General features: G+C 35.8%; 1 protein-coding gene across 1 annotated transcript; it reads left to right on the top strand.

Moving 5' to 3' along the window:
* The first annotated feature begins 306 nt into the window (after positions 1–306).
* KIAA0408 (KIAA0408 ortholog) lies at positions 307–16,970 on the top strand. Its single transcript, XM_090279826.1, has 6 exons — positions 307–2,355; positions 7,334–7,584; positions 11,681–12,043; positions 12,134–12,213; positions 13,968–15,300; positions 16,218–16,970. The coding sequence occupies exons 2-6, from the start codon at positions 7,450–7,452 to the stop codon at positions 16,389–16,391; spliced, it is 2,085 nt and encodes a 694-aa protein (XP_090135952.1). The 5' UTR covers positions 307–2,355; positions 7,334–7,449; the 3' UTR covers positions 16,392–16,970.
* The last annotated feature ends 5,643 nt before the right edge of the window (positions 16,971–22,613 follow it).

Here is a 22,613-nt window from a genome sequence, read left to right as displayed (position 1 = left end):
TACAATATACTGAATTTTTCCCAAAAGGTTTTCAGCCATTCAGACACTGGCCTGAAAATGTCAGGAACCTCAAGATGACTGAATATCACTGTCACCAACATCAGTCTTTTAAATCTATTAATTTTATGTACATAGCAGCAGAAACTCTTCCCTGAAGTTTTCTTAAAACAGAGGTTTTAGTGGAAAGGTTCGAAAAACCTGTAGTGAGTATGTATTGCCTTTATGTGCTATTATCTAATTGTGTTACTTTGTTTCTTTTGAGTATGAAATATAGCATGGAAATTTTAGCTAACATATGAAAAGTTATAACAAAAAAGGTTGGTAAATACTGAGAAGTAGTGTACTAGGTGTGAAATTCTTGTCAGTCTTTCCTTAGGTTTTTTATTTTATGCATAATTTAAGGTCAGCTTTACCATGACAAGCACATGAAAGACCTGCAGTAAATAATTACCGGCACATCCATGAAAAGGGGCATTGACATAAGTATTGAGTGATAGTACAGAGTATATGGCCCAACTTAATTTCTCCTGTTACTTAATCACATTATCTGAAGTTCTGATAGGACTCAAAAACAGTTAATTTGATTTACAAAGATCACATGAAAATTAAGCGGTCTGGAGTGGTAGAATGGATAAGGGGAACAATGTTACTAGATAATTCTGTATAGATGCTTTTGGGCACCCCACCCCCACCCCAAGATCTTCCCTCTGTCATCTAAGGATGAAGGCAGAAATGAGCTAGCATTTCTTGTATGTCTAGCAATTAAGTATCTCTCATTTCTTTACAACAACCTCATAAAGTAAATATAATTATCCCTTTACGGGAGAAGCTGAAATTCAAAGTTCACACAGGTGAGTGTTGGCAGTAGAATTGAAACCAAGACCTCTGTGACAAAATCACAGGATCTTCAGTTGGAGAAACTGGTTGCAAACCCTACTTTTAAGCATGTGTGTATTTCTTTAAGTTTAGGCAAGGTACCTTACCTCTCTGAGCCACAGTTTTATCGGTGAAATGGGGATAATACTATGTACAGACATGGTTGCTGTGAAGGCGACCTAAAAAAAAGATATATTCAAAGTACTTAGCACAGAGCCTTGCAGAGAGCTGTCGCTCCATGAGTGATTGCTGTCTTTCAAAACACAAGGTATGATTTCATGCAGTTGTCCTGTGCTGAGGCCCTACTGTGAGCAGGTTACTATTATTAAACTTTAGTTTCTCATGAAATATTTATCTAGAAGCAGGCAAAATTATTGTGAAAGTGTACAACCACACAGACTTGAGGACAAGGCCTTATTATTTAAACTATTATCTAGTTTATTTGTTGAATTAGATACCAGATTGCTAGTTTTTTTAGTCTGTTAACCCAGACATGATCAGATGCATGTATGTTCTCACACAACCTGGGAATATTGCCTGGGAGGCGAGGTGTCCAAGCATTTCCGGGATAAACCCCTATGGTCGTGCTTGAGGGACCCCCTCCTTATACTTGAGCTGCAGCTCACTGCAATTGAAAACAAGAACGTGTGTATCTCTTTGGCTTTTTTCCTCCAGTAATAAGTATCATCCTTTCCCATGAGCTCTAATTTTCTCTAGCATGAAAGATATCACCATAGCTGTTGACACAGGCATCAAGCTATCCTAGTCACAAGGAACTATAAGGTTGGTCTTGAAATATGTCCCATTTCTACTTTACTTAAAGATAGAAATTTGATACAATTCACAAATCTTTTGAGATTCTATATATAATAGCATTGATTGCTACACATGTTCTGCCACATTTAGACACTAGCCTCTAAAAGCACTGAAAAGTGCATTCTGATGCTCGCCGAAAAGGGGCAAGAGAGAGAGGTCTGCAAGGAGATAATCCTCGCCTATAAAAAAAAAAAAGGAGCTGAGTTTTCCAAATAAAAGAAATTTTAAATTGGCCATTGTCATTTGTGTGATATTACCACCAGCTCTTTTGGTAAGTTTGAAAATACTTAGCTCCATTATAAAAGCTAAAAATGTCCTGGACCTGGAGTTGTTTACCCAGAGAAGGAGCTGCTCTAAAGTTACAAAGCTCTGGTTGGAAGAGGTTGGCTTGAAGGCCGCCTCCGAGTAACTGACGTCACAGTAGTCTGGACTGCTGCTGGGGCACTGAGCTGAGCAGCTTTTTGATTTGTGAAAGTGGTGAGGGTTTCAAAGGGACTTGTCAGTACCGCTCTGTTGAATGGTTGGACTTACTTTGCATTTCCATTTCTTGCAAAGAAGCAAGCTTAACCAAACTGAGACTTCTTTTTAAAACAACTAGCTATCCTGCCATTGCTAAATTGGCCAGTGGTGGAACATCTGTAGGACTTCTCCCAGGACAAGAAGGTATGTGTGTCTTTCTGGCAGTTTGAAAGCAAATGACTAATTCTGGCAAAATGTAAAGGGGCTGCTGCTGAGATGTTTGAAACGAGATAACTGTTTAAGTGGAGGCTGATGTCAGCATCTGCCAGTTTCAGTATCTATGTCTGGGCTTAAAAACAGCGGGGTGGGGTTTGTAACGGATTTTACTGACTCCCAGGGAACAGAGGGTTCAGCTGCTGTGAGTGGATTTCCCAACTCTGGACTGACAGTGCCATCCGTTCTCTGACACTGTGTTTCAAACACTGCCTCCCAGTAGTTCAAACAGCACTTTGCCTATCATGGAATTTCACGAATATATTTATTAGAATGCTATTTTGATGAGGGTGGAGAATTTTTAGCATTTACAAAATAAAGCTCACAGCCCTGGAGGTTGCTGGTATTTGAAAAGTGCAATGAAAAATAATAAATGTAGTTTCATCCAAGATGATGGTTGCTCACTGCATGATAAGTGTTTCTGTGATTTGAGTTAAATAGTGCGCAGTTCATAACAGGTTAACTGCAGTTAGGTTGGAACCTTACCACCACATCTTCTATTTAAACTGGTTAATTTTAGATATTTGTTTACCCAAGCCAAAAGTTTCTTTTAAAGCTTTTTAAAACAAGAGATGTAAAATCAGTATACATATCTTGGATGCTTTGTAGTTTGAATATATAACTCAGGAGAAAACAAGAAGAAAAGTTATTAAAATGAGAAGGCAGAATTAATCAGAATTGCACATTGTGCTCTTTGACCTTATTGGAATATAAGTAACATGCTGAAATAGCAAGAAATCTTGCTATTACAAGTCATTTCCTTTTGCCCTGTTATGAAATCAAATCATGGTTGTCTCCAGAAAGATGCATTTGCAAGTGAACAATAGGGGAGGAATAAGGTCTGATAATTAGTTGAAATGATACAAGTGGTTTATAATAGCCTGGAGAAAGAGCTAGAGAATCTTCATGGCAAACAGTATTACTCTGATGGTATTGACATGGGAATTCCTAATCCTTCAAAGTTCAGAGGAAGCAAAACATCTCCAGGGCAAATGCCTCTTCTAGGAATTGTGAGATGGACAGTACCTACTGTATGTGGCATTCCTACTGGAATATGTAAACTTCTTCAAATGAAAAATCAACTGTATGAAAAGCAATATCTTTATAAAGAGTAAATAAGAGAACAAAAATCTCAGAAGAGAGAAGGGGCAAAGGAGTCAACTTTCCTAACACTGTTTTATTAGTTTGGCTAAAGTTCAGTTTTCATTGGGAAAGATTGAAATGGTAATGACCAGGAGTAGTAAGAATAGAGCACCCCTCAGACAAAGACCTATTGAAACTAATTAGGAAAGTGAAAATGACTTATTGTGAGACTCCTGTGGTATGCTTAACATTTCCTGACGAGTTGGGTCGGAGGCCAACAGAACAATTTTCCTCCCATCGCCATCCTTCTGCAACCCACTCACAACTTTACAGTTCTGGCTTCCAGCCTTGGGGATGGGGGTGTAACTTCACTGGATTATGTAATATGACTTTAGAGTTGTTGGAAGAAGAGCTTGTGCATGACTAGGGAGTGCAGCTCATTCTACTCTTAACATTTGGTGTAATAAATTCTTATTCTGAATGAAATTCTGAAAGGAGTGAAATTAAATGGAGAATCAGAGTGAAATTAAATGGAGAATCAGAGAGACATGGGAAGGGTGCACATAGCAGAAATCCTTTCTCCTCTCCCACGTAGATGCCGATATCTGTGGGCAAAAAAATTGACAGCTAGGAACAAAGAGAACTTCTATATTAGCCTCAGAAGAGAACACAAATTGAATTTTGTAATCTGGTGAACCATTTTACCCCATTACTTCTCATTATAGAATATTATGTCCCTACAAAGTTGCTTCATTAGTTGGAGTTTTTAAAAAATATAAATTTAAGGAGACTTATAACAAAAGCAGTTTTATATGATTTGTTTATTCAAATAATTACTAATAAAATCTTTTCCTAAATATTTAACTTTCAGTGAATCCTTGAAATACTTGAAAACTCCTGAGTGCAAGTCATTGAAAATATGAGAGTTCACACATTAGACTTGCTTCTCTATCCATTTTCTAATTGAAGGTCAAAATCATTAATTTTATATTAGAAAAAAATAGAGAAGGATAGATGAAGGGAAGGAAAGAGAGAGGGAGGGAAGACAAGAAAAAAGACAAAGGGAGAAAGGGACAGGAGGACGAAACCAAGAAACAGGGATTTATCAAACACCTGCGATGATCTAGAACGTTTTTTGGCATTTTTATTAAGCATTCTCTCTTGCTCATTTGATCCTCACAACGCTATGGCCCCCACTTTATTTTTAGAGGAGAAAACAATATATTCAGCTATATTGCATTTGACATTGATGACAAGACAGAGATGCTAAGTGGGTGAAATAAATCTTCCCCCCCATAACTGGCACAGATTTAGCTTTGTAGGAATTTTCTTTCAAAGGCTTGTTTTTGATCCACAACTATGACATTTCCTGGTGCTAGGAATCGCTCTGGCCCTGAAAAAGGGAAGCTCTGTAGATTGGCCCTTCTCCATTTGCCATTAAGTGCAAGATTCTCTGCTTTGGGAACATGTATCTGGGTTCATGTATCTTCCCGTTACCAGAAGCAAACCTGATTTAGTCTGCCTGGATGGTCTTCATTTAGGTGAAAAAGAAAAGGGGGTGTCACATTTTAACCCTGGTCTAGAAGTGATTCAAGGAGAGTTAGAAATAGAAAGGAAAATTGGAGCCACTTGCTCCATAATTGTAAGAGAAACTTTGATAATTTCTGAACATTTCCAGTGTTTAAAGACCATTAAAATGAAATATAGAATATCATAGCACCTCTTTTCCAGGTAGTTTGAAATTAGTCTATTCCCTTTCTGTAACGTTTTTGGTGAAATCTACAACTATCTCTGGATGTCTTAAACCACTTCACTGTTCCTAAGAAGTTCCAGTGTTCAATACCTGCTAGTAAGCGAGATAGTTTCAGCTCACAGATAATTACATATGGCTTTAGAGCAGCCTGCTAGCTAGTCTCTGAAAATAATCTCTACATATCCTGTGAAGAGTTAATAAGTGCATCTAAAAGGCTACTACATACCCAAGATCAGTGACAGATTCACGAAAACAAAAAAAATTCTTTATAGTCTTTACTATCTTCATTTTGTTGGGTCTTCACTGATGCATTTATTTGGGGCCATCTTGCATTTGCTATGGCAGGTACTTAATGGTCATTGTCTCATAGGTGTACAGAGTAAAAAAATCAAGGATGACTGAGTGTGGAAAATGAGATTAGTAAAACCATGACTAGGTGGATAAAATGACACATGACAACATCTTTAATAGTTAAATCTGAAATTTATTTTTCCTGACAGAATTAGTCGGAGTATTGTAAGTGCCAGAGAAATAGGTAAAAATGATTCAAGTATCTGTAGCAAATTGTTTCAGAAAAGAGAAACAGTACAGACTCCAATATTACCAGGGTGGTTTTGAAGGTGGAGTCCTGCATGTAGGACTAACATTTTTATCCTTATTTGTCTGTTTAAACTCAGAAAATACATGTTTGGAACAGTTTGCCACTCGGATATACATGTTCAGAACAGTCTGACAAAATTTTAAATTAGCCTTCAATGTTTACCTTTTATTTGGGCTATGATAGTCAGCCGTCTTCTGTTACCCAAAACGGGGCGTGCTGCCTGGTTATGTTGGCTCCATTCCACAGTTCCAGTGCCAAGGCAGCTAATAACTCTTGGGAACTTTGGTCATAATTAGCATAAACTGCCATCTACTAAGTTAAGACATTTTGGTCATGGCCTAGAAACCCTAAGAGTTAGAGTTCTTATAGGCATGAGTATCTTAGATAGAGATCCAATCATTTTAAACATACTTTACCCTTTAAAAGAGTATATGATTTGATTAATAAAAATTATTTTAAGTGGAAGACAGCAAGATTTTTTAAAGCAAGAAATAAACGTTTTAAAATTTCTCTTTTGCATTTCCTGTGTCATGTAATTTTTAGAACAACACTGTGATTAGCCCTATTTTAATGTAAATTAAATCTCAGAAATTTTAGATCACTTAGAGTTACTAATCTGGTATTTTAAATAGCATTTTTAAACCCTAAATACACATACCCTAAATGCTAGAAATCTAATTACTTCAGGTGCAGCATAATGTGATCAAGAATTTCCCTGCAAATTGAGCAACATGTTGTCTTTAATTCTCTGTATTCGGTATCCTAACTTGGGTCTGGTACATGATCTATTAAAAGGAAAAGAGAGCATGGCTACATTTTAACATTGGGCTCCCAGGGTAGTTTTGCTGATTTTACATTTTACTTGATGAAGTAAAATAATGAAAATATTGTTTTGTGATTTAGTTTGGTTTCTTGCTAATATGCCAGTCTCAGATCAACTACCGCCTTTGAGATCTTACTAATACAGCAATCACATTTGGCATCAACTGGAACTCCGAATATAAAATTGAGACTGTAGTTCAGCACTGTCTCAAGACTTGAAGTCACAGAGATATATAATCTGGTTGCATAATCAGAACAGAGGCACTAATTCTGTTGCAGCAGAATCCACCATGATTGTGTAGATGTGACTATCCATTTGAATTTCAGATTTCCACTCTTAGACATGAAAAATTCTACATTTAGGTTGGTGGTTGGTTAAAGGAATACTTATATCTCACATATACATTTAACTATCTTGGTCACTATAATTTTGCTGTCTGGTCTTAGAAAAAGGGAGAAAAACTTTAGATAATACTTTTTTTCTCTTTTTTTTACTGTGTTTCTTTCCTCTTAAGTAAATTGTCATCTCTCCTCCTCTTTTGAGTCCAATTTTCCTACAGTTTGTTTATGTCGATGGCTCTTGACAAAATGATAAAATGTTTCCAGAAAGCATATGGATTTGGAACTCTCTCTTGTTATGTTTATATTAGGCTTTATTTTAAAGGCAAGTGAGACTGCTTCAAATAAAGCAATTCCAAGCTTCCAAGAAACAATAAAGAGAGGGCAGAGAGGAGCAGAAACACCCCTTTGTTATCTTGTGGTTGCCATGGACCTGCCCAAGCAGTGGGAGAACCCAGAGACTGACTGGCACAAGGAAAAGATGGAGTTGCTGGACCAGTTTGACAATGAAAGGAAGGAATGGGAAACCCAATGGAAGATCATGCAGAAGAAGATAGAGGAGGTACAAGTTGGTTTGTTTTGAATACATTGGAAACTTAAAGCTCATAATGAAAATGAAAATGTCAAAAGTTTGTTTTGCATTGTAAACTATTTTTATTTTCCTTCTTCTGCTTGAGAGAGGCATATCTCAGTGACAATTACTACACCCAAAATAGCGTGACCTTACCCAATGGCATCATATAGACAAGGCTTAGAATTTTCTAAATTTAATGACATACATAAAAGTGCAAATGCATGAGGCACAGGAAAGACCAAGCAGGATGCATAAATTTTAAATTAGCATATATTCAAACTTCAAATATCACTCTAAAGTGTATCAGTTTATTATTTTCTGATTAGAGTGGCTTGGAATGAAAAATGAGGTATGTATTTTTCATGAGTTTTCAAATACTGGGTCCAGGAGGAAAATATAAGAAAGACATAATTGGTGAAACAAATTAGCAAAATTACAATTGAGCATTAAAATGCACATCTTTCCTGAGATGGCTTATGAATAATATCTACTAAAGGAAATTACATATTAAATAATTCAGTAAAATCAAAAGGTGTGTTGTATCTCAAACAGAAAACGGCAGTAGATATGGTATTTATTCTGGAAGGGGGTGCCACATGTACTGGTACATATATTAGAAAAAGGATAACAAAAAATGACATGTATGACTCTGATACAAATAGTCTTTAATCCCCATTAACCTTCCCTCTGCCTGTTGAGCCTCTTAATATTACTTTAAGCATTTACATGGATGTATGTTCGAGCTTGTTCCAACTGAAAATGATTTATACTTACCTTGACCGTTCAGGTAACATCCATGGTATTGACTGACATGGTTTGGTGCACATTGCCAAAGCGATTGTTTTAACAGACTCCTTGGCCTTTATCCAGAGGCAGTCAAAACCTCTGTGCTTTATGTGTTTATAGTACAAACATTTTTTTCTTATTAACAGCCATGCAATTGGTAGTGGATAAAATACAAATTGGAATGCAATAAAAAGAAAATGTATAAAGAGTAGCTATTAAACTCTTTCTCTAAAATAGAGGTGAGAAGACAGGCATGTAGTGTATGATTAGAGATTGAAAGGAGGATCCGCTGCTCATCCCTGTGTCGACTGGAGCAGGTGTTTTGCTCACTCTCCAAATGTCTCCACCCGGAGACTCAGTTTGGAGATAATCTAGGTCAAATCAGGGTCCATAGCTCCAGTCAGAAACCTGACGTCATGAGGCAGTGGCTCCCAAAGGCTTGGAAGGGCCAGTTAGGAATGGTCTCCTATAACTCTACCAGCCAAGGAAAATAATTAAGAGAGTCATGATTAGTGTAGCCAATGGTTTAAGCCATGTCACAAAAACAATCTTCCCGTCTGGTTAAATTTTTATTGTAATATATGTAATTATTCTGACAGCTCTGTAGATTTCATCTGTGGTAAATATTAGCCTTACCAATTAGCAGGCATTAAACATACTTTATTTTTTATTGATTATGCTATTATAGTTGCCCCAATTTTTCCTCCTTTGCTTCCTCCACCCAGCCCCTTCTACTTCCTCTGGCAGCCCCCCCTTTTTTGTTCACATCCATGGATCATGCATATAAGTTCTTTGGCTGCTCCATTTCCTATACTGTACTGTACACCCCGTGGCTATTCTGTAACTACCATTTTGTACTTCTTTATCTCTTCACTTCTTCACGCATTCCCCCAGACCCCTCCCAACTGTCCACCTTTCCCATGTGCTCCCTATCTATGATTCTGTTTCTGTTCCGCTTGTTTGCTTAGTTTGGGCATTAAACATACCTTAAACTTAGGCTGATAGTCCCTAAAAATACTGTTTCTTTTTGCTTCAAGGAGAGAGAAGGGCTGTAATGATCTTTTTCACCTTGCTGCTTGCAGTATGTACCTGCACAACCAGGGACTGTGTTTAGAAAATATGCTTACCCAAAATATTCATAGATGATGCTCTTCAATATCTGAATACTAGAGCTGTGCTTCCCTTATCATAAAAATATACATTTCTTTTAGGGTTCCAGCTCTGTAACCTGTAAGAACGTATCTTTTACACATCACTTCTTACAGGCTACAAAGCGAGAGTAGAAAAAATTGAGGAAAAGAGAAAGAGTGTATCCTCGTATGTCACAGTAAATCAAGATGATTTGTTTTAAACTAAAATTAAAAATCAATCAATACTTGGAAAAATTATAACATACCACAAGTGTAATAAATGTATTTGTTTAACATTTATCATTGAGTTCTGTGTCTGTGTATTAAATCAGATGCAAATTCTTAAGCCATGTATTAGAGAATTGTATTTTTTAGGAGCACACATATAACTTCAGTGATTCCAAGTAATAATAATATCCAGTGAGAGGCTCCAGCATTGAATATTAAGATGCTGATGATTCTGTGTTCAGCCCCTATCCATCATCATTGCATTTGCTATTGTCAAACCAAGATGTACATACTTGCAACACTTAAAACCTGTATAATCCAGATTGAAACCCTGTTTAGAGTACATAGATGCCTGGGAATTTTTTTCATCACATTGCAATCCTTTCTTTTTATCTTCTTTGTTCAAAAGATAAGCTAACCATTGACAAGGGCTGCGTACCAGATTCCCCTATACGAAAGAAACTGTTTTCCATCGATAACATTGTTATTTGCTCATTCATACCTCACCTTAATTCCTAAGAGAATTATGATGGCATATAAAATTGTACATAAGGTACAGTATGTCAAAACAAAAAGAGAGGTGAGATAAAGACAATATGGAGGATCATATGTAAAATGTATGCAGCAAGTCTGTCTTTCCAGTAACTAACACAAAACTTATCAGATGCATATTTCTCAGTACTCAAAAAACAAAAGCAAACTTGTTTTCCAGAAACAGCGCTCTGTCTCTGCTTTTGAAACTAAAGCACTTTTGTTTTTTACCCACGACTGCTCAAACAGAGGACATGGCCAACAGCATCCTTAGATTTAACATGATTCTTCTGAGGGTTGCTTCTTTTAATATCCTCAAGGTCAGTCAAAGTCATAATGCCCACAGCAGTTCAGTAGAAATAATTTTACCAGGGCCAGGGCTGCAACTTGATGCTATCCTGACTTCATCCAATGGTAGATTTATAACTATCTAGTGAAATAAATGCACTGTGTGTAGCTTTCTAGCATCAACTACGTATAGTGCTTCTCTCATCTGAGATTTCGGTAAATGTTGAGCAACAGTAAAGCTATTATTCCTTAAATAATAGATGTAGTACAAATATAGGCTGTGGCTGTAAAATGTAGTCATTTGCTTTAATAGTTTGATAGTATCCTTTGAAATTTGACAAGCTTACCCAGAACTCAAGCCGGAAGAAAAAACCACTTATTCCCTCTATTTAGAGGTGAGCTGAGTGCCTGCCTGCAGGCTAAACTAAATTCACATCAAGAAATAATTCAAGGTCTACTTTAATGCAGACTAATAGATGGTCAAACCTTTAGAGTTCTTTTAGTTACATTTGTTTTAATCAGGATGAGAAATTTTTTTTGAATGTTTATAGCTTAACATTAAAAAATCTCAGTATTAACTAGTCCTCACCAACATAATTTCAAATGGAAACATCCTTTGATTTCAAAATGTCTACTTAGGGGACAGAATAAACTGATTATGTGAGATTGTCAACTATTTAAGACAGTAAATGTTGCCAAAGAAATGGGATCATGTATTTAAAAATATGACTTTAACGTTAGTAAAACTGTTGCTTCCCTCTGGAAGCAATGAGAGAGCATAGCCAGTAATTGATTCAGGTCATTACAATTTGGTGACAGTGCTTCTTAGTGATACTTATATGTAGATACAGATTTATTTGACCTTTGACTAAGCTGATTTCTACTCAGGAAGGCTGAAATTATCCATGCTTTGACATATAGAAAGTAGTCTTTATGGTTTAGCAAAGTTGTTCTGGCTAATCTAGATTTTAGAAGTACTATTTAGAGGCATACACATGAATAATATCCCAGGGTAGTATATAGTCATATGGCCAAGAGAACTCAAAACAGTGCTTAGCTTCAAAAATATTGACAAAGTGAAGTAAGAGGATAAAAAGCCTTATATATTTTTTTCCTTATAGCTTTGCCATGAAGTAAAGCTTCGGAGGAAAATCAACATGAATGAACGTGCCAAGGTCATTGATCTTGATCATGAGAAGGCCATTCAAGATAAAGTGGTGGAATATTCTCCAAATTACCCCAATTTAGGACAATGCAGATTAACAGGGATGAATCACAGGGATAATCTGGAAAAAGAAAATAAAACAGAGCAGAGCTTACTCAGTGAAGGAAATCAAATGTGCAAGGAACAAAAAGCAACCAAAAAATCAAAGGTAGGGTTTGTGGATCCTTTGGCCACAGACAGCCAAAAGGAATGTGGGGCCTGGCCTGACCTGAGGACTTCCGAGGAAGTGAGCATGGGCTGTTCCCGCGCCCTCAACACAGTAAGTAAGATGTGACTGGCCTAGAACTGTTTCCAGAGAATTATTTACATTTCCAAGTCCTAACACATTATTGCTTATGTATAAATAAAGGCTCTTGAAGAACTTGCCAAAGTCAGTGAAGAATTGTGCATCTTTCAAGAGGAAATTCGAAAGCGGTCTAACCACAGAAGGTAGGCTGGTACATCTATGATTATTTTATGTTGGAAACATCAAGAAAAATACTGTTTTTACTTAGTGAATTCCTTACACTGTGTTAGTGATAATTAACAATGAGTTATTAAAATTATTTTTAGATAAGAGATAAAATCTTTAATTGAATATTTCTCTGTTTGCTGATCTTAAATCTAGTTCTCTTTTTAATTTGACTATTAGGAATACTTTACTCTTCTGGTGTTTATTTAAGATGTACTATTCATAATAAGTTAACAAGTATATTCTAATGAAGTTTTTTTTTTAATTTTGAGTATTTAGGCAATAGAAGAGTATACAACTGGGCTAATCCAGTTAAATATTATACATCTTTAAACTAGGTTCTATTTAACAATGTGGTGTTTTAATTACATAATGATGTTCTACTGAAATGTTTTATACCTAAGTGTCATTTATCTCTATATTTTTTATGTGTATAATAGAAACATACATAATTTTCAGAACAACATATTGGAAATATGTACACACATATATACAATGCCATGAAAATAGTGTTTCATTGCAGAAACACCTATGTAATTGTGAAAGTAAATTTGAGCAAATTAAAAAATAAATTGGAATTTTCTGTAAGTAAAGATGGATTGTCCTAGGATCAACATTTATCTCCTAGTGAAGCAGGATGCTTCTCTTAGAAAGCTATAGCAGTCTGTACCCTTCTTTTTCTTCAGCTCTTAGGGAGCCCAGAGAGAATTTTTGTACTGACTTACAATACATTTTCTTATCCAATCATCTTTTTTCCCATAATTTTATCCTCTACTTGCCCATTTAGCTTTTGTCTACTATTCTTTGTTAATGAGTATGTACCTGCACTTTATTGTGAGCTAGCACATAATATTTTATTAGTTAAAGAGATGTAAATGTGATTTATATTTATCAATGGTTAGTTAACTTTAACTTGAGAATCCCCATTGTTGCTATATTTAGGCTTTTACTTTTATTGAATTCAGAGAAGTATAAGGTTCTCCTTGTTACTTCAAGGCTTTTAGAAAGAAGTTCAAAATTCTTAATATGTAACTCAAAGACATTAAAATTATCTAATGTTTCTCTCTCTTTTTTTTTTCCATCATCCTCTCCACTCTGCTTTATAACCCATCCACACTATAGTACTTGCTGGTCCTTGAATAGCAACAGTGCTTTTACTGCAGTTCACTTTGCCTATCTGCCCTTTAGTCATCCAAAAAATTCTTACTTTTCTTCAAATGATACCTTTTATTTGGTATGACTCATGTCATGTTGCACTTCTATTTAGATTTCTGTTATACTAGTTAAAATGTTACTTCAGATTTAAAGGGAGAAACTTGTTCTCATATGACATAATGAATAGAAATTCAGTAGGCAGAGCAGAGGTAAAGAAATGATCAGAAAAACCTTGTAGAAAGGGGAATGCTAATAGCAGACACATATGATACGATACATGATCTAGTCTGAATACAGGTGAAGTTTTGGGTAATGGGAAAAAAAGTGAGAGACAAAGCTGGAAAGATGGTTTGGATCAGAGTATGTAGTTCCTTGAATGCAACACTTGAGAGGTAGGCTTTGTCCAACAGTGAAAAAGACTTGGAGATTTTGACTAGGAAATTTATACAAAAACGATGCAGCAGGAAGTTGTGATTCCTTTTCCTAGAACAGAAATCCATTGCTTAAGCTATGTTTTTTAACAGCTTATCTTAAATAAAGTTATCACTAATATAGCATATGTTTTATAATTGCTTAGGATGAAGTCAGATTCTTTTCTCCAGGAAACGCCAAATGTAATTAACATGCCTCATGGAGACCACATGATCAACAATAGCCAGTGCATTCTTCCAGTAAATTTAGAAAAAGAAAAGCAGATAAACAGAAAGAATCTGAGCTGTAATAATATGCTTCAAAGCAATTCTATAAAAAAATGTGGAATTGATACAATTGATCTGCCAAGTAATGAAACTCCACCACTTCCTCCTCCAAGAAGCACATCTCGCAATTTTCCTAGCTCCTATCCTGAACAAGCCCATGAAAGACTGAAGGAAAGTTTAAATCACAACAGCCATGTAGTCCAAGCGGGTCAAGGTGAAAGGAACCACAGTCCTCATGTCCTTCTGAGGCATGATGAGATACCTACACTGTGTCTAAATGAAGGGAAAACTTTGAAAAATGGTATCATGTTTTCTTCTTTGGCATCAGAAGCCAAAACAGATAGCAAGCCTCCATGTAAAGAAAATGTTGGACTAGGCATGTGGTCATGTGACACTGTGATAGGCACAAAAAATAATCCCTCTACCTTGTGGTTTCAGAAAACCTGCTCTACTCCCAGTAAGTCAAAATATGGAAAGATGATCCCAGATCACCCTACTAAATATCATTCTGACCTTCATGTAAGCAATGACTGTAGCTCCTCAGTGACACAGAGCAGTGGCCCGCTTAGAAGTTCCAGTCATGGCTTTGAAAGGACTACTAGGAATGAAAAGCTGGCAGCAAAGACTGATGAGTTTAATAGAACTGTATTTAGAACAGATAGAAATTGTCATGCAATACAGCAAACTCAAAGCTACTCAGAATCATCTCAAGATCTTAAGCCCTGTGATACCTTAATTACTCGTATAGGCAACATGCCAGAAAATGACAATGTGTCTGATGTTCTGAAAACCAGTGCCCACATGCCTGTGCCAAGAGAAAATGTGCCTGATCACCCCACCAAAAAATCCACAACAGGTCTAGTCAGACAAATGCAGGAGCACCCAAGTCCTAGCAGTTATCAGAATATGCTCCACGAGCATGAATGGAGACCAAGTAATTTGTCTGGCCGACCAAGATCAGCTGATCCTAGGTCAAATTACGGTGTTGTGGAAAAGCTGCTGAAAACCTATGAGACATCAACAGGGTCTGCATTGCAAAATTCAAAATGCTTCCGGGATAATTGGACCAAATGTAATTGTGATGTCAGTGTTGAAGCCACGTTAGGTCAGCATTTAGAAATGATCCAAACAGAACAAGAGCTTCAAGGAAAAACAGCTATGTGTGGAGCCCAGCAAGTGAAGCAAGGACTGGATTGGAAGAAGATAACTGAGGTGAGAAAGCAATTAACATATTTTGGTAGAAATCCATTCATATTTAGCCATGGCTCAGAGTTCAGTCCCTTGCATTCATATAAATAGAATGCAGGCTCATGTTTTGACATCTTCTGAACTTTTTGATCCTTCATTTGTGAATAACTATAAACCTTAGGATTGTAACTCAACGTGAACTTGTAAAAGTGAAGTTTTAAAACTGGGGTTAGCACGTTATAACTTTTAAAATTCTGAAATAGGGTAACGTAAATATAGTAAGTGGGATTAAATGCTTGTAAGTTTCTTGAAAAAGTATTCTGAATATGCGTTTGTTGATAAAGTATTATGTTTTTAAAAGTATGTGGGAAATAATTTAAAAATAGCTTGCACTTTTCAGTTATTAACTACGAATGGTTCAGTCATTCTAAGTATTTGATTCATAATTTTTCTTGTGGGTTTAGTCACTAAATACACATATGGGTAAAACGCATCATTTAAAATAGTGCCTTATAAATGTCCTGTATTTGTGGAGCTAACAGGCAAGTACATTGAAGTAAAAAGTGATGTAGCTTAAACAATTTTTAGGTCATTCTTATTAATATAAATTCTTAGCATGAAAATGCCAAAAAATGCAGTTCTACCATATCAGGGTTGTCTAACATGAACTACTGAATACTGAACTTATAATTAGTTCTAAGAAGAGACCAGTTGTGTTAAAATTTGTCAATGTGAAAAGATTCTTAAATGTCATATTCCATGTTAAAATTGCTCTAAGTAAAGCATTCAAGACCTCAAATATTAGACACGTATTTTTAGTTTGTGATGCTCTTTCTTGCTTATGAATATGCTAATAAATTAAGCTCATTGTTGTGATTCATAAAACATTAAGCCCATTGTTGGTGCTGGTATAGTGAGATGCATGTCTTCTTTTGTCTTAGGAATCCATGACAGAGAAATCTTCACATGGAAAAGGATTTTCCCGACCAGCTAGACCAGCAAATCGCCGTCTCCCATCCAGATGGGCATCAAGATCTCCATCAGCTCCCCCTGCCTTGCGGAGAACTGCCCACCGCTGTACTATTTCTCTGAGATCTGAAGCATCGATGGTCTGAATCTCTGGCCTGGATTGCTAGATTTCAAAAATCTTAACTGTCAGACAGCATTCTGAGTTTTTACAGGCCATCCTGTCTCTCCTGTATCTTTCAAGATCAGTAGGACAAACAATTTAAATCTTAACTTCCTATCATCAGTCTTCAGTGTTTTTAATCAATGGAATAATTATCTTCCTGTCTGTTGATTTCTTAGATCAGACATTTTAATGCCATCCTCATTAATTTTCCAATATGATTTAAGTTGAAACAATGTACTATATTGTATATTCTAACTTTCTTGCAGGTGGCAGAAAGCAAGGTTATGTGCATGGCCATGTGTTTGCAGGTGCACGTGTTGAAATAGGAAGTATTCTAGTATGTATTTAGATAAGAAAACTTCTGTGCTAGTGTTGACTTCAAAATTATAACATGTATACCTATATATTCTTTGTGTTTATTTTAAACTTTTGAAAATATACAGTATGTTTATATTTCGTATACCTTTTCATAGGTATCCACTTAAAGCAATTGAGGTATGTATATTAACTAATCACTTCCATGGCCCCAACTACATTGAAAAAAATAAGAATTATACACATATATAACTTATAAACAGTTTATTAACCCATATAAGGATAGTACCACTGATCTCCTGTTTTACTCTTTTAAATAAATAAAATTGTCACAGGTTTAACAGATTGGCTTTCTAAAGCAAACATAAAATATTCAAGCTTTTATATATAATTTGGTAGTCTATTATGGCTTTATATGTATACATGATCCTCAGAGCCAGTATCATGAGACTGCCTTATAAACGATGTGACTTAAAAAGTAATTTATTTTCTCAAATTTAATTACAAACATTCATAAATAGAATATAAAAAGAAAATTATGTTGAATTCTACTTTTTGTTATAATTTTAAGTTTTAGTTCAGCTACTTTATTTGGAATCATACATGTTTAGAGGTAAGTCATTTATTTTTCCTTTTTCTAATCTTTTTCTAAAACTAGTAAATAAAAGAATAATTTACTTTTTTGTGAAGAAGGAAGAAGAGGAATCATGTTTTTTATGTATTTCCTATAGTGTGCTACATAAAAAAAGCCTTAAACTAAATTTTGGTACCCATGAGTAGCATAAGGGGCAGAAACATGTCTTTTGCCCACCATTTGCAGACAATGAACTCATAAAATCTATATTGAGAACTGACAGAAATATGAGTACTGAGGTGCTTAGAATCTACATGGAATCTCTTAGAAACAGTTTTGCTCTCCATTGTCTCTGTATAAAACCAGCTGTTATTAGATATCAGGTCTATTTAAGCTTTGCTTTTACTACCAAAAAGGTTAAGAGGTTCTTATGACAAAAGTATCCAAAGAACCTTCTCTGTATGATATATTCTAACAATTTAGAGAAATTTACTTCATAATACACCAAGTAAATAATTTCCGAACCCCAGACTGCCTTAACAGGCTTAAGACTGTTGCATGGTGGTGGACAGATTGACACTTTCCAGTAAGGGAGTTTCCAGGAGTTGAGTTGAATTAAACTTCTAGAATGTGAGGTTGGAACAGATGGTAAGTAAGGGATATTGATCCACTCTTAATTCTTGTTTCTTTCGGGAGTATCCTTTTCCATAGGAAGCCTATCTGAAAAAGTAACCTAGATACCGAGTGATGTCATTCATATAATATGCATTTCACCTAGAAGGGAGAAAACACCAGGGAGGTGGTAGCCTGTGACATAAAACGATGGACGTGTCAGGGAGATGCTGTTGGGTCATGTTGGAGAGCCTGCCCAGGGACTGCATGACATACGTGTCCCTCTATATCACTGTACCCCAGGTAGTCTGATGGGGATCTGAACTACCAGAGTGCTGAGGATCTCTTTTAAACAATTAGATTACTGACCTCACCCCATAATTACTAAAGAAGATTTTCCAGGGGTGGGGAGTGGGAATATGGAGCTTTTAATAAAACAGAACAAAACAAAAAGGAAAATATTTGATGATTAGGAGGATGTGGAAGAAGTGCACTGATACCTACGTGGATGGGTATCATTGAGTAGTCACATTACTTCCCTGGGACTTGCCTTTGTGATCTGAAAATTAAAAGGGTTATAGATCAGTCTTCATAATTTTAAGCCACGTTTTCTGTTACCAATTGATTTAAACAGTGTGGCACATTTTAACATCTTATGTTGACTAAAATTATAGAACATTTGAGCTGAAAAAAACTTAACATCTAGTCAAACTCCTGATTGTAAAGAAGAAACTAAATCAAAGATTATGTGAATATTCTCTTTTCTCTTTTAGTGTATTTTATAAATTTGTATGGATATATCAGGTGAATGGAAATTACCCTTGAAAAATATTTTCTACTTTGGATAGACGTTTTCTTCCCAACACCATACCCTTCATTATGCCATCATTATTGGATTTAAGGAATTTGTAAACATTTAGAAATCCTTGATTAGAAACACTTGTGTTAATCAAAGTTTTCCCTAGCTGACTTTTGTGGGGGAAACCTTATGTTATTTCAAATAAGCATTACTAATATAATGCTTGAGTTCTGTATGTTTCTGTGCATGTGTATGCACGTGCACATCTGCACAGGTTCTCTGTATGGCCTTATCTTCAAAGCCAAATATAAAAATATAAATTATGTTTGCATAATTCCCTTTTCCCTTTAACAAAAATTATCAATAACTTTTATTTGTTTTTATATAGACAATGAAGATGACCAGATTATCATGCACAAAACATCATTTTTTTCTACATAGAGGGTTTAGCCAGACCCCATGTCACCCTGAGAAAACATCTGGACCTAAAAAAAAAAAGAGAGAATTTGATTCCCCACAAAAATTTCTTAAATTATTTTTAGGCACATTTGTGACAAACCACTATTTGATATTGATATTTCCTTCAGTCATTGGAAGCTACCAAATAAAATAGGCACGTAAATACTTGCTGTGGCATCCATAAGCAGTGAGAATATTTTGATTTTCCTCCTTTTCTACACTGGTCTTCAGGAAAAGCTAAAACTTTTTATAAAGTCTAAACTCAAAATGTACACATTTCAGCCTAGCTTCTCCTAAACTATATTTTTATCTCAATCTTTGCAAGAAATTTTGTGTTACAATTAATTCAGTAAAGGATTCTTTGAGTTAATATTTGGAGTGAAATAGTTAATTTAAGTGAAATGCAAAGGACTATTTACAATATTTTTTAAAAGAAGTTGCATGTAGGAGTGAAAGGGGACAGTAATCTCTATATGTTAATACTCAAAAGGTAGATCACTGGGAATATAGGGTCTTCCTAGGAAATTCCAGGAGAGAGAAGCTGACACTAGGCATGTAGCCTCATTAAAAAGGAAGCAGGTAGTTGTGTAGCCCAGGGAGCCAAAGCTAAGTGAATTTAACTCAGCAAAAGCAAATACTACCCCTTCCCAGGCAAATCATGGGACTTGGAAAAGCACAACATCAAGGACTCCAGGGTTTGCTGTGCTCAGAACTTAGGCAGGTGGTCACCCTCAAAGAGGTTCTTCATAAAGCAGCTAAGACCATACACTAGATCCAGGGCGAGGGCAGGAATGAAGTGTTCCGGGAAAGAAATTTACAAAAGCAAGATACTAGATCTGAAGTCCAGTCCTGGGAACTCGCATGGAAGTTAAGAGATGCAGCTAGAGGTAGGGAGGGAAATTTTTATCTGAAATAAAAATAGGTGTTCACTGGCACACCAGATCGTTACTGAAGCTGGGAGTCAAGAACAGCTGGTTAGCAAGTGAACGATCCATTTCTAGGCATAGAAGTGCAATCTGCACAAAACTGAAATAAGCGGAAGGTTAGGGTGGCTTGAGCTCTTGTCTGGGATAGCTTTAGGGACTAGAATTGATAGGAGGCCATCAGAGGACCTCACTTTGAGGAACTTAAAAAGAGGCAAAGATGAGGCAGTGCAGGCTGATACTCTTTCAACTTCTGTTATTTTCATTTTCTTGTGACTACCACCAGAACCTAAAATTTTATCTAGGTAATTAGGTAAGTAAAATTGGCCATCTAAACCTTCATCTCATAGACCGTAAGAACAAAATTAGACACCCCAGATATTGAAAGTGGTAGTTTTTCTCCAATAAAAATAAAAAATGGGTCCATAATAAAGTAGCAAGTATTTTTAAAAGAATCTAGAATATCACACAAAATTGTATATATGAAGTGGGTGAGTGTATAGAGAACACTCAAAATTGCATCTGAGAATAAAATATAGTGTCAACGAAAAAATACAATGTAATTAAAGAACGTGGGACTTAATCAACTGCTCTGAGCTCTGTCTGAATGAAAAGGAAACTGGCTGCATGGAGTGGAGGAAACGGTACCTCAAGAACAAGAATACCCAGTATTGATCCACTGCAGTCTAGTGGAAAAACGAACAGGGTCTGAAAACATAAAATTTCTGGACACGGGACTATTCCATTCTGTTGTGGGAGCCAGAGGTCCCCCTAGACTGTTCTATGTCACACAGATGTCCCTCAAGGTTACCCAGTTCCATCAGCTCACTTTTCCCACACCCAAGCAGCCTTCTGGTTCTCAAATTAACTACCTAGGTATTTACAGACAGTAAGAAAACATCCTGATCAGTGTTTCTTGAGTGTTTCCAAATGTTCTCTAATAGAGAAAATAAAGAGTTATCCAAAGGACTCTGATGGTGTCTGAAATTCTTTAAATTTGGGGGGTTTTAACGAGAGTTTTTACAGTCCTTAAACATGGAGTTTTGTCTTTGTTCACGGATTATACCAAGTACTTAAAAAAGTGCCAGCAGATAGTAAACTCAATAAATATTTGTTGAATAAATTAACAAAACTTCAAATGTTTTAATCAAATGCTATCAGAAGAAACAAAACAAGTTCTCCTAATTTATTCACAGCTGGACTGAATGTACTTATTTTACAGAATTGAGCCAACCTTAGTTTACGTTGTATAACAATTTCTCTTCTTGTCATATGTCACCATATTTCAAGAATGTGAATCCACTTAAAAATGTGCATTACAAATTGGAATAATTTTTTGTTTGTTTTTTTACTGTTTTGCAAACTTTATAAGCATAGTCCAGAACACTGAAAGAAATTTTGTTAAGCATCTTTTAGTTGAAAAATCAAGTGACTTGTCATACAAAGTATTGTAAGCTGCCTCTTTTATTGTCTTCAGGGAAAAATAGTTGAAGAACCTTTTGAAGGAAGAAAAACAGATATGTGGACTAATTTTTTTTTACATATAATTGAATTAAAAGTTTCCAGAATTTCATTGTCAGTAAAGTCAACTCTTTAGAATTCTCAGACCTTAATTCTGCTGCAATCTCACACCCAGTGAAAGCTTTCATGATTTCACTTTCATAAAGAATTCACCCATAAAATGTTTTTGCTGAATAAGCCAGCTTTGAGAACAGCTGTTTATTTCTAAGTAAAGCAATGATTTATCATTTTAACCCATTGTTTTAGCAATTATTAAAGTGTTTTCAACTCTATTTTTAAAAGTTATTCCACTAAATTGAAAATATATTCTTCATTTTTCTCTGCCTAAGCCAGCACAGATGTAAATCAAAGAGCAAGTTCTCCAACTAATTTCTCAGATTTGTAAATGTATCTATGAAGATAAGCATCTAAATAATTATTTCTTCTGCTCTGGCTGGTGTGGCTCTGGATTGAGTAATGGCCTGTGAAACAAAGGGTCACTGGTTCAATTCCCAGTCAGGGCACATGCCTAGGTTGCAGGCCAGGACCCCGGTTGGGGCCGTGCAAGAGGCAGCCACACACTGATGTTTCTCTCCCTCTCTCCCTTCTCCTTCTCTAAAAGTAAATAAAAATCTTTAAATAATTATTTCTTCTAATTTTCAACAAAACTCAGCATTTCTTTCCAACCCATTAATACACAAAGAAAGTGAGCCGACCTCTTTGAGAGGAGGTATTGCTGGGCTACTCCAGGCTGCTGATTCATGATGTATGCAAAAGGAGACCTTCCCACAGCATCAGCGCTGTAGATCTGTTTCCCTGCATGCATCCATCAGTGTGTGTTTTCCCATTCATTAAAAATACATATTTTTAAAATTATTTACTGGTTATTTTACTATAAATTATCTTTATAAAATTAATGAACAAAGATCAATAATCAAATTGCTAAATTACTAGTGTTTAAAGTTAAAATAAAGAGCAAAGTTAGCATTCATCTCTCAACCAGCCATTGAAGGATATCCTTCT

This window comes from Furipterus horrens, unplaced genomic scaffold, assembly GCF_987537825.1.
Source record: "Furipterus horrens unplaced genomic scaffold, mFurHor1.1.pri manual_scaffold_6, whole genome shotgun sequence".
In the NCBI taxonomy this organism is placed as follows: domain Eukaryota; kingdom Metazoa; phylum Chordata; class Mammalia; order Chiroptera; family Furipteridae; genus Furipterus; species Furipterus horrens.
This window is presented reverse-complemented; position numbering and strand designations above follow the sequence as displayed.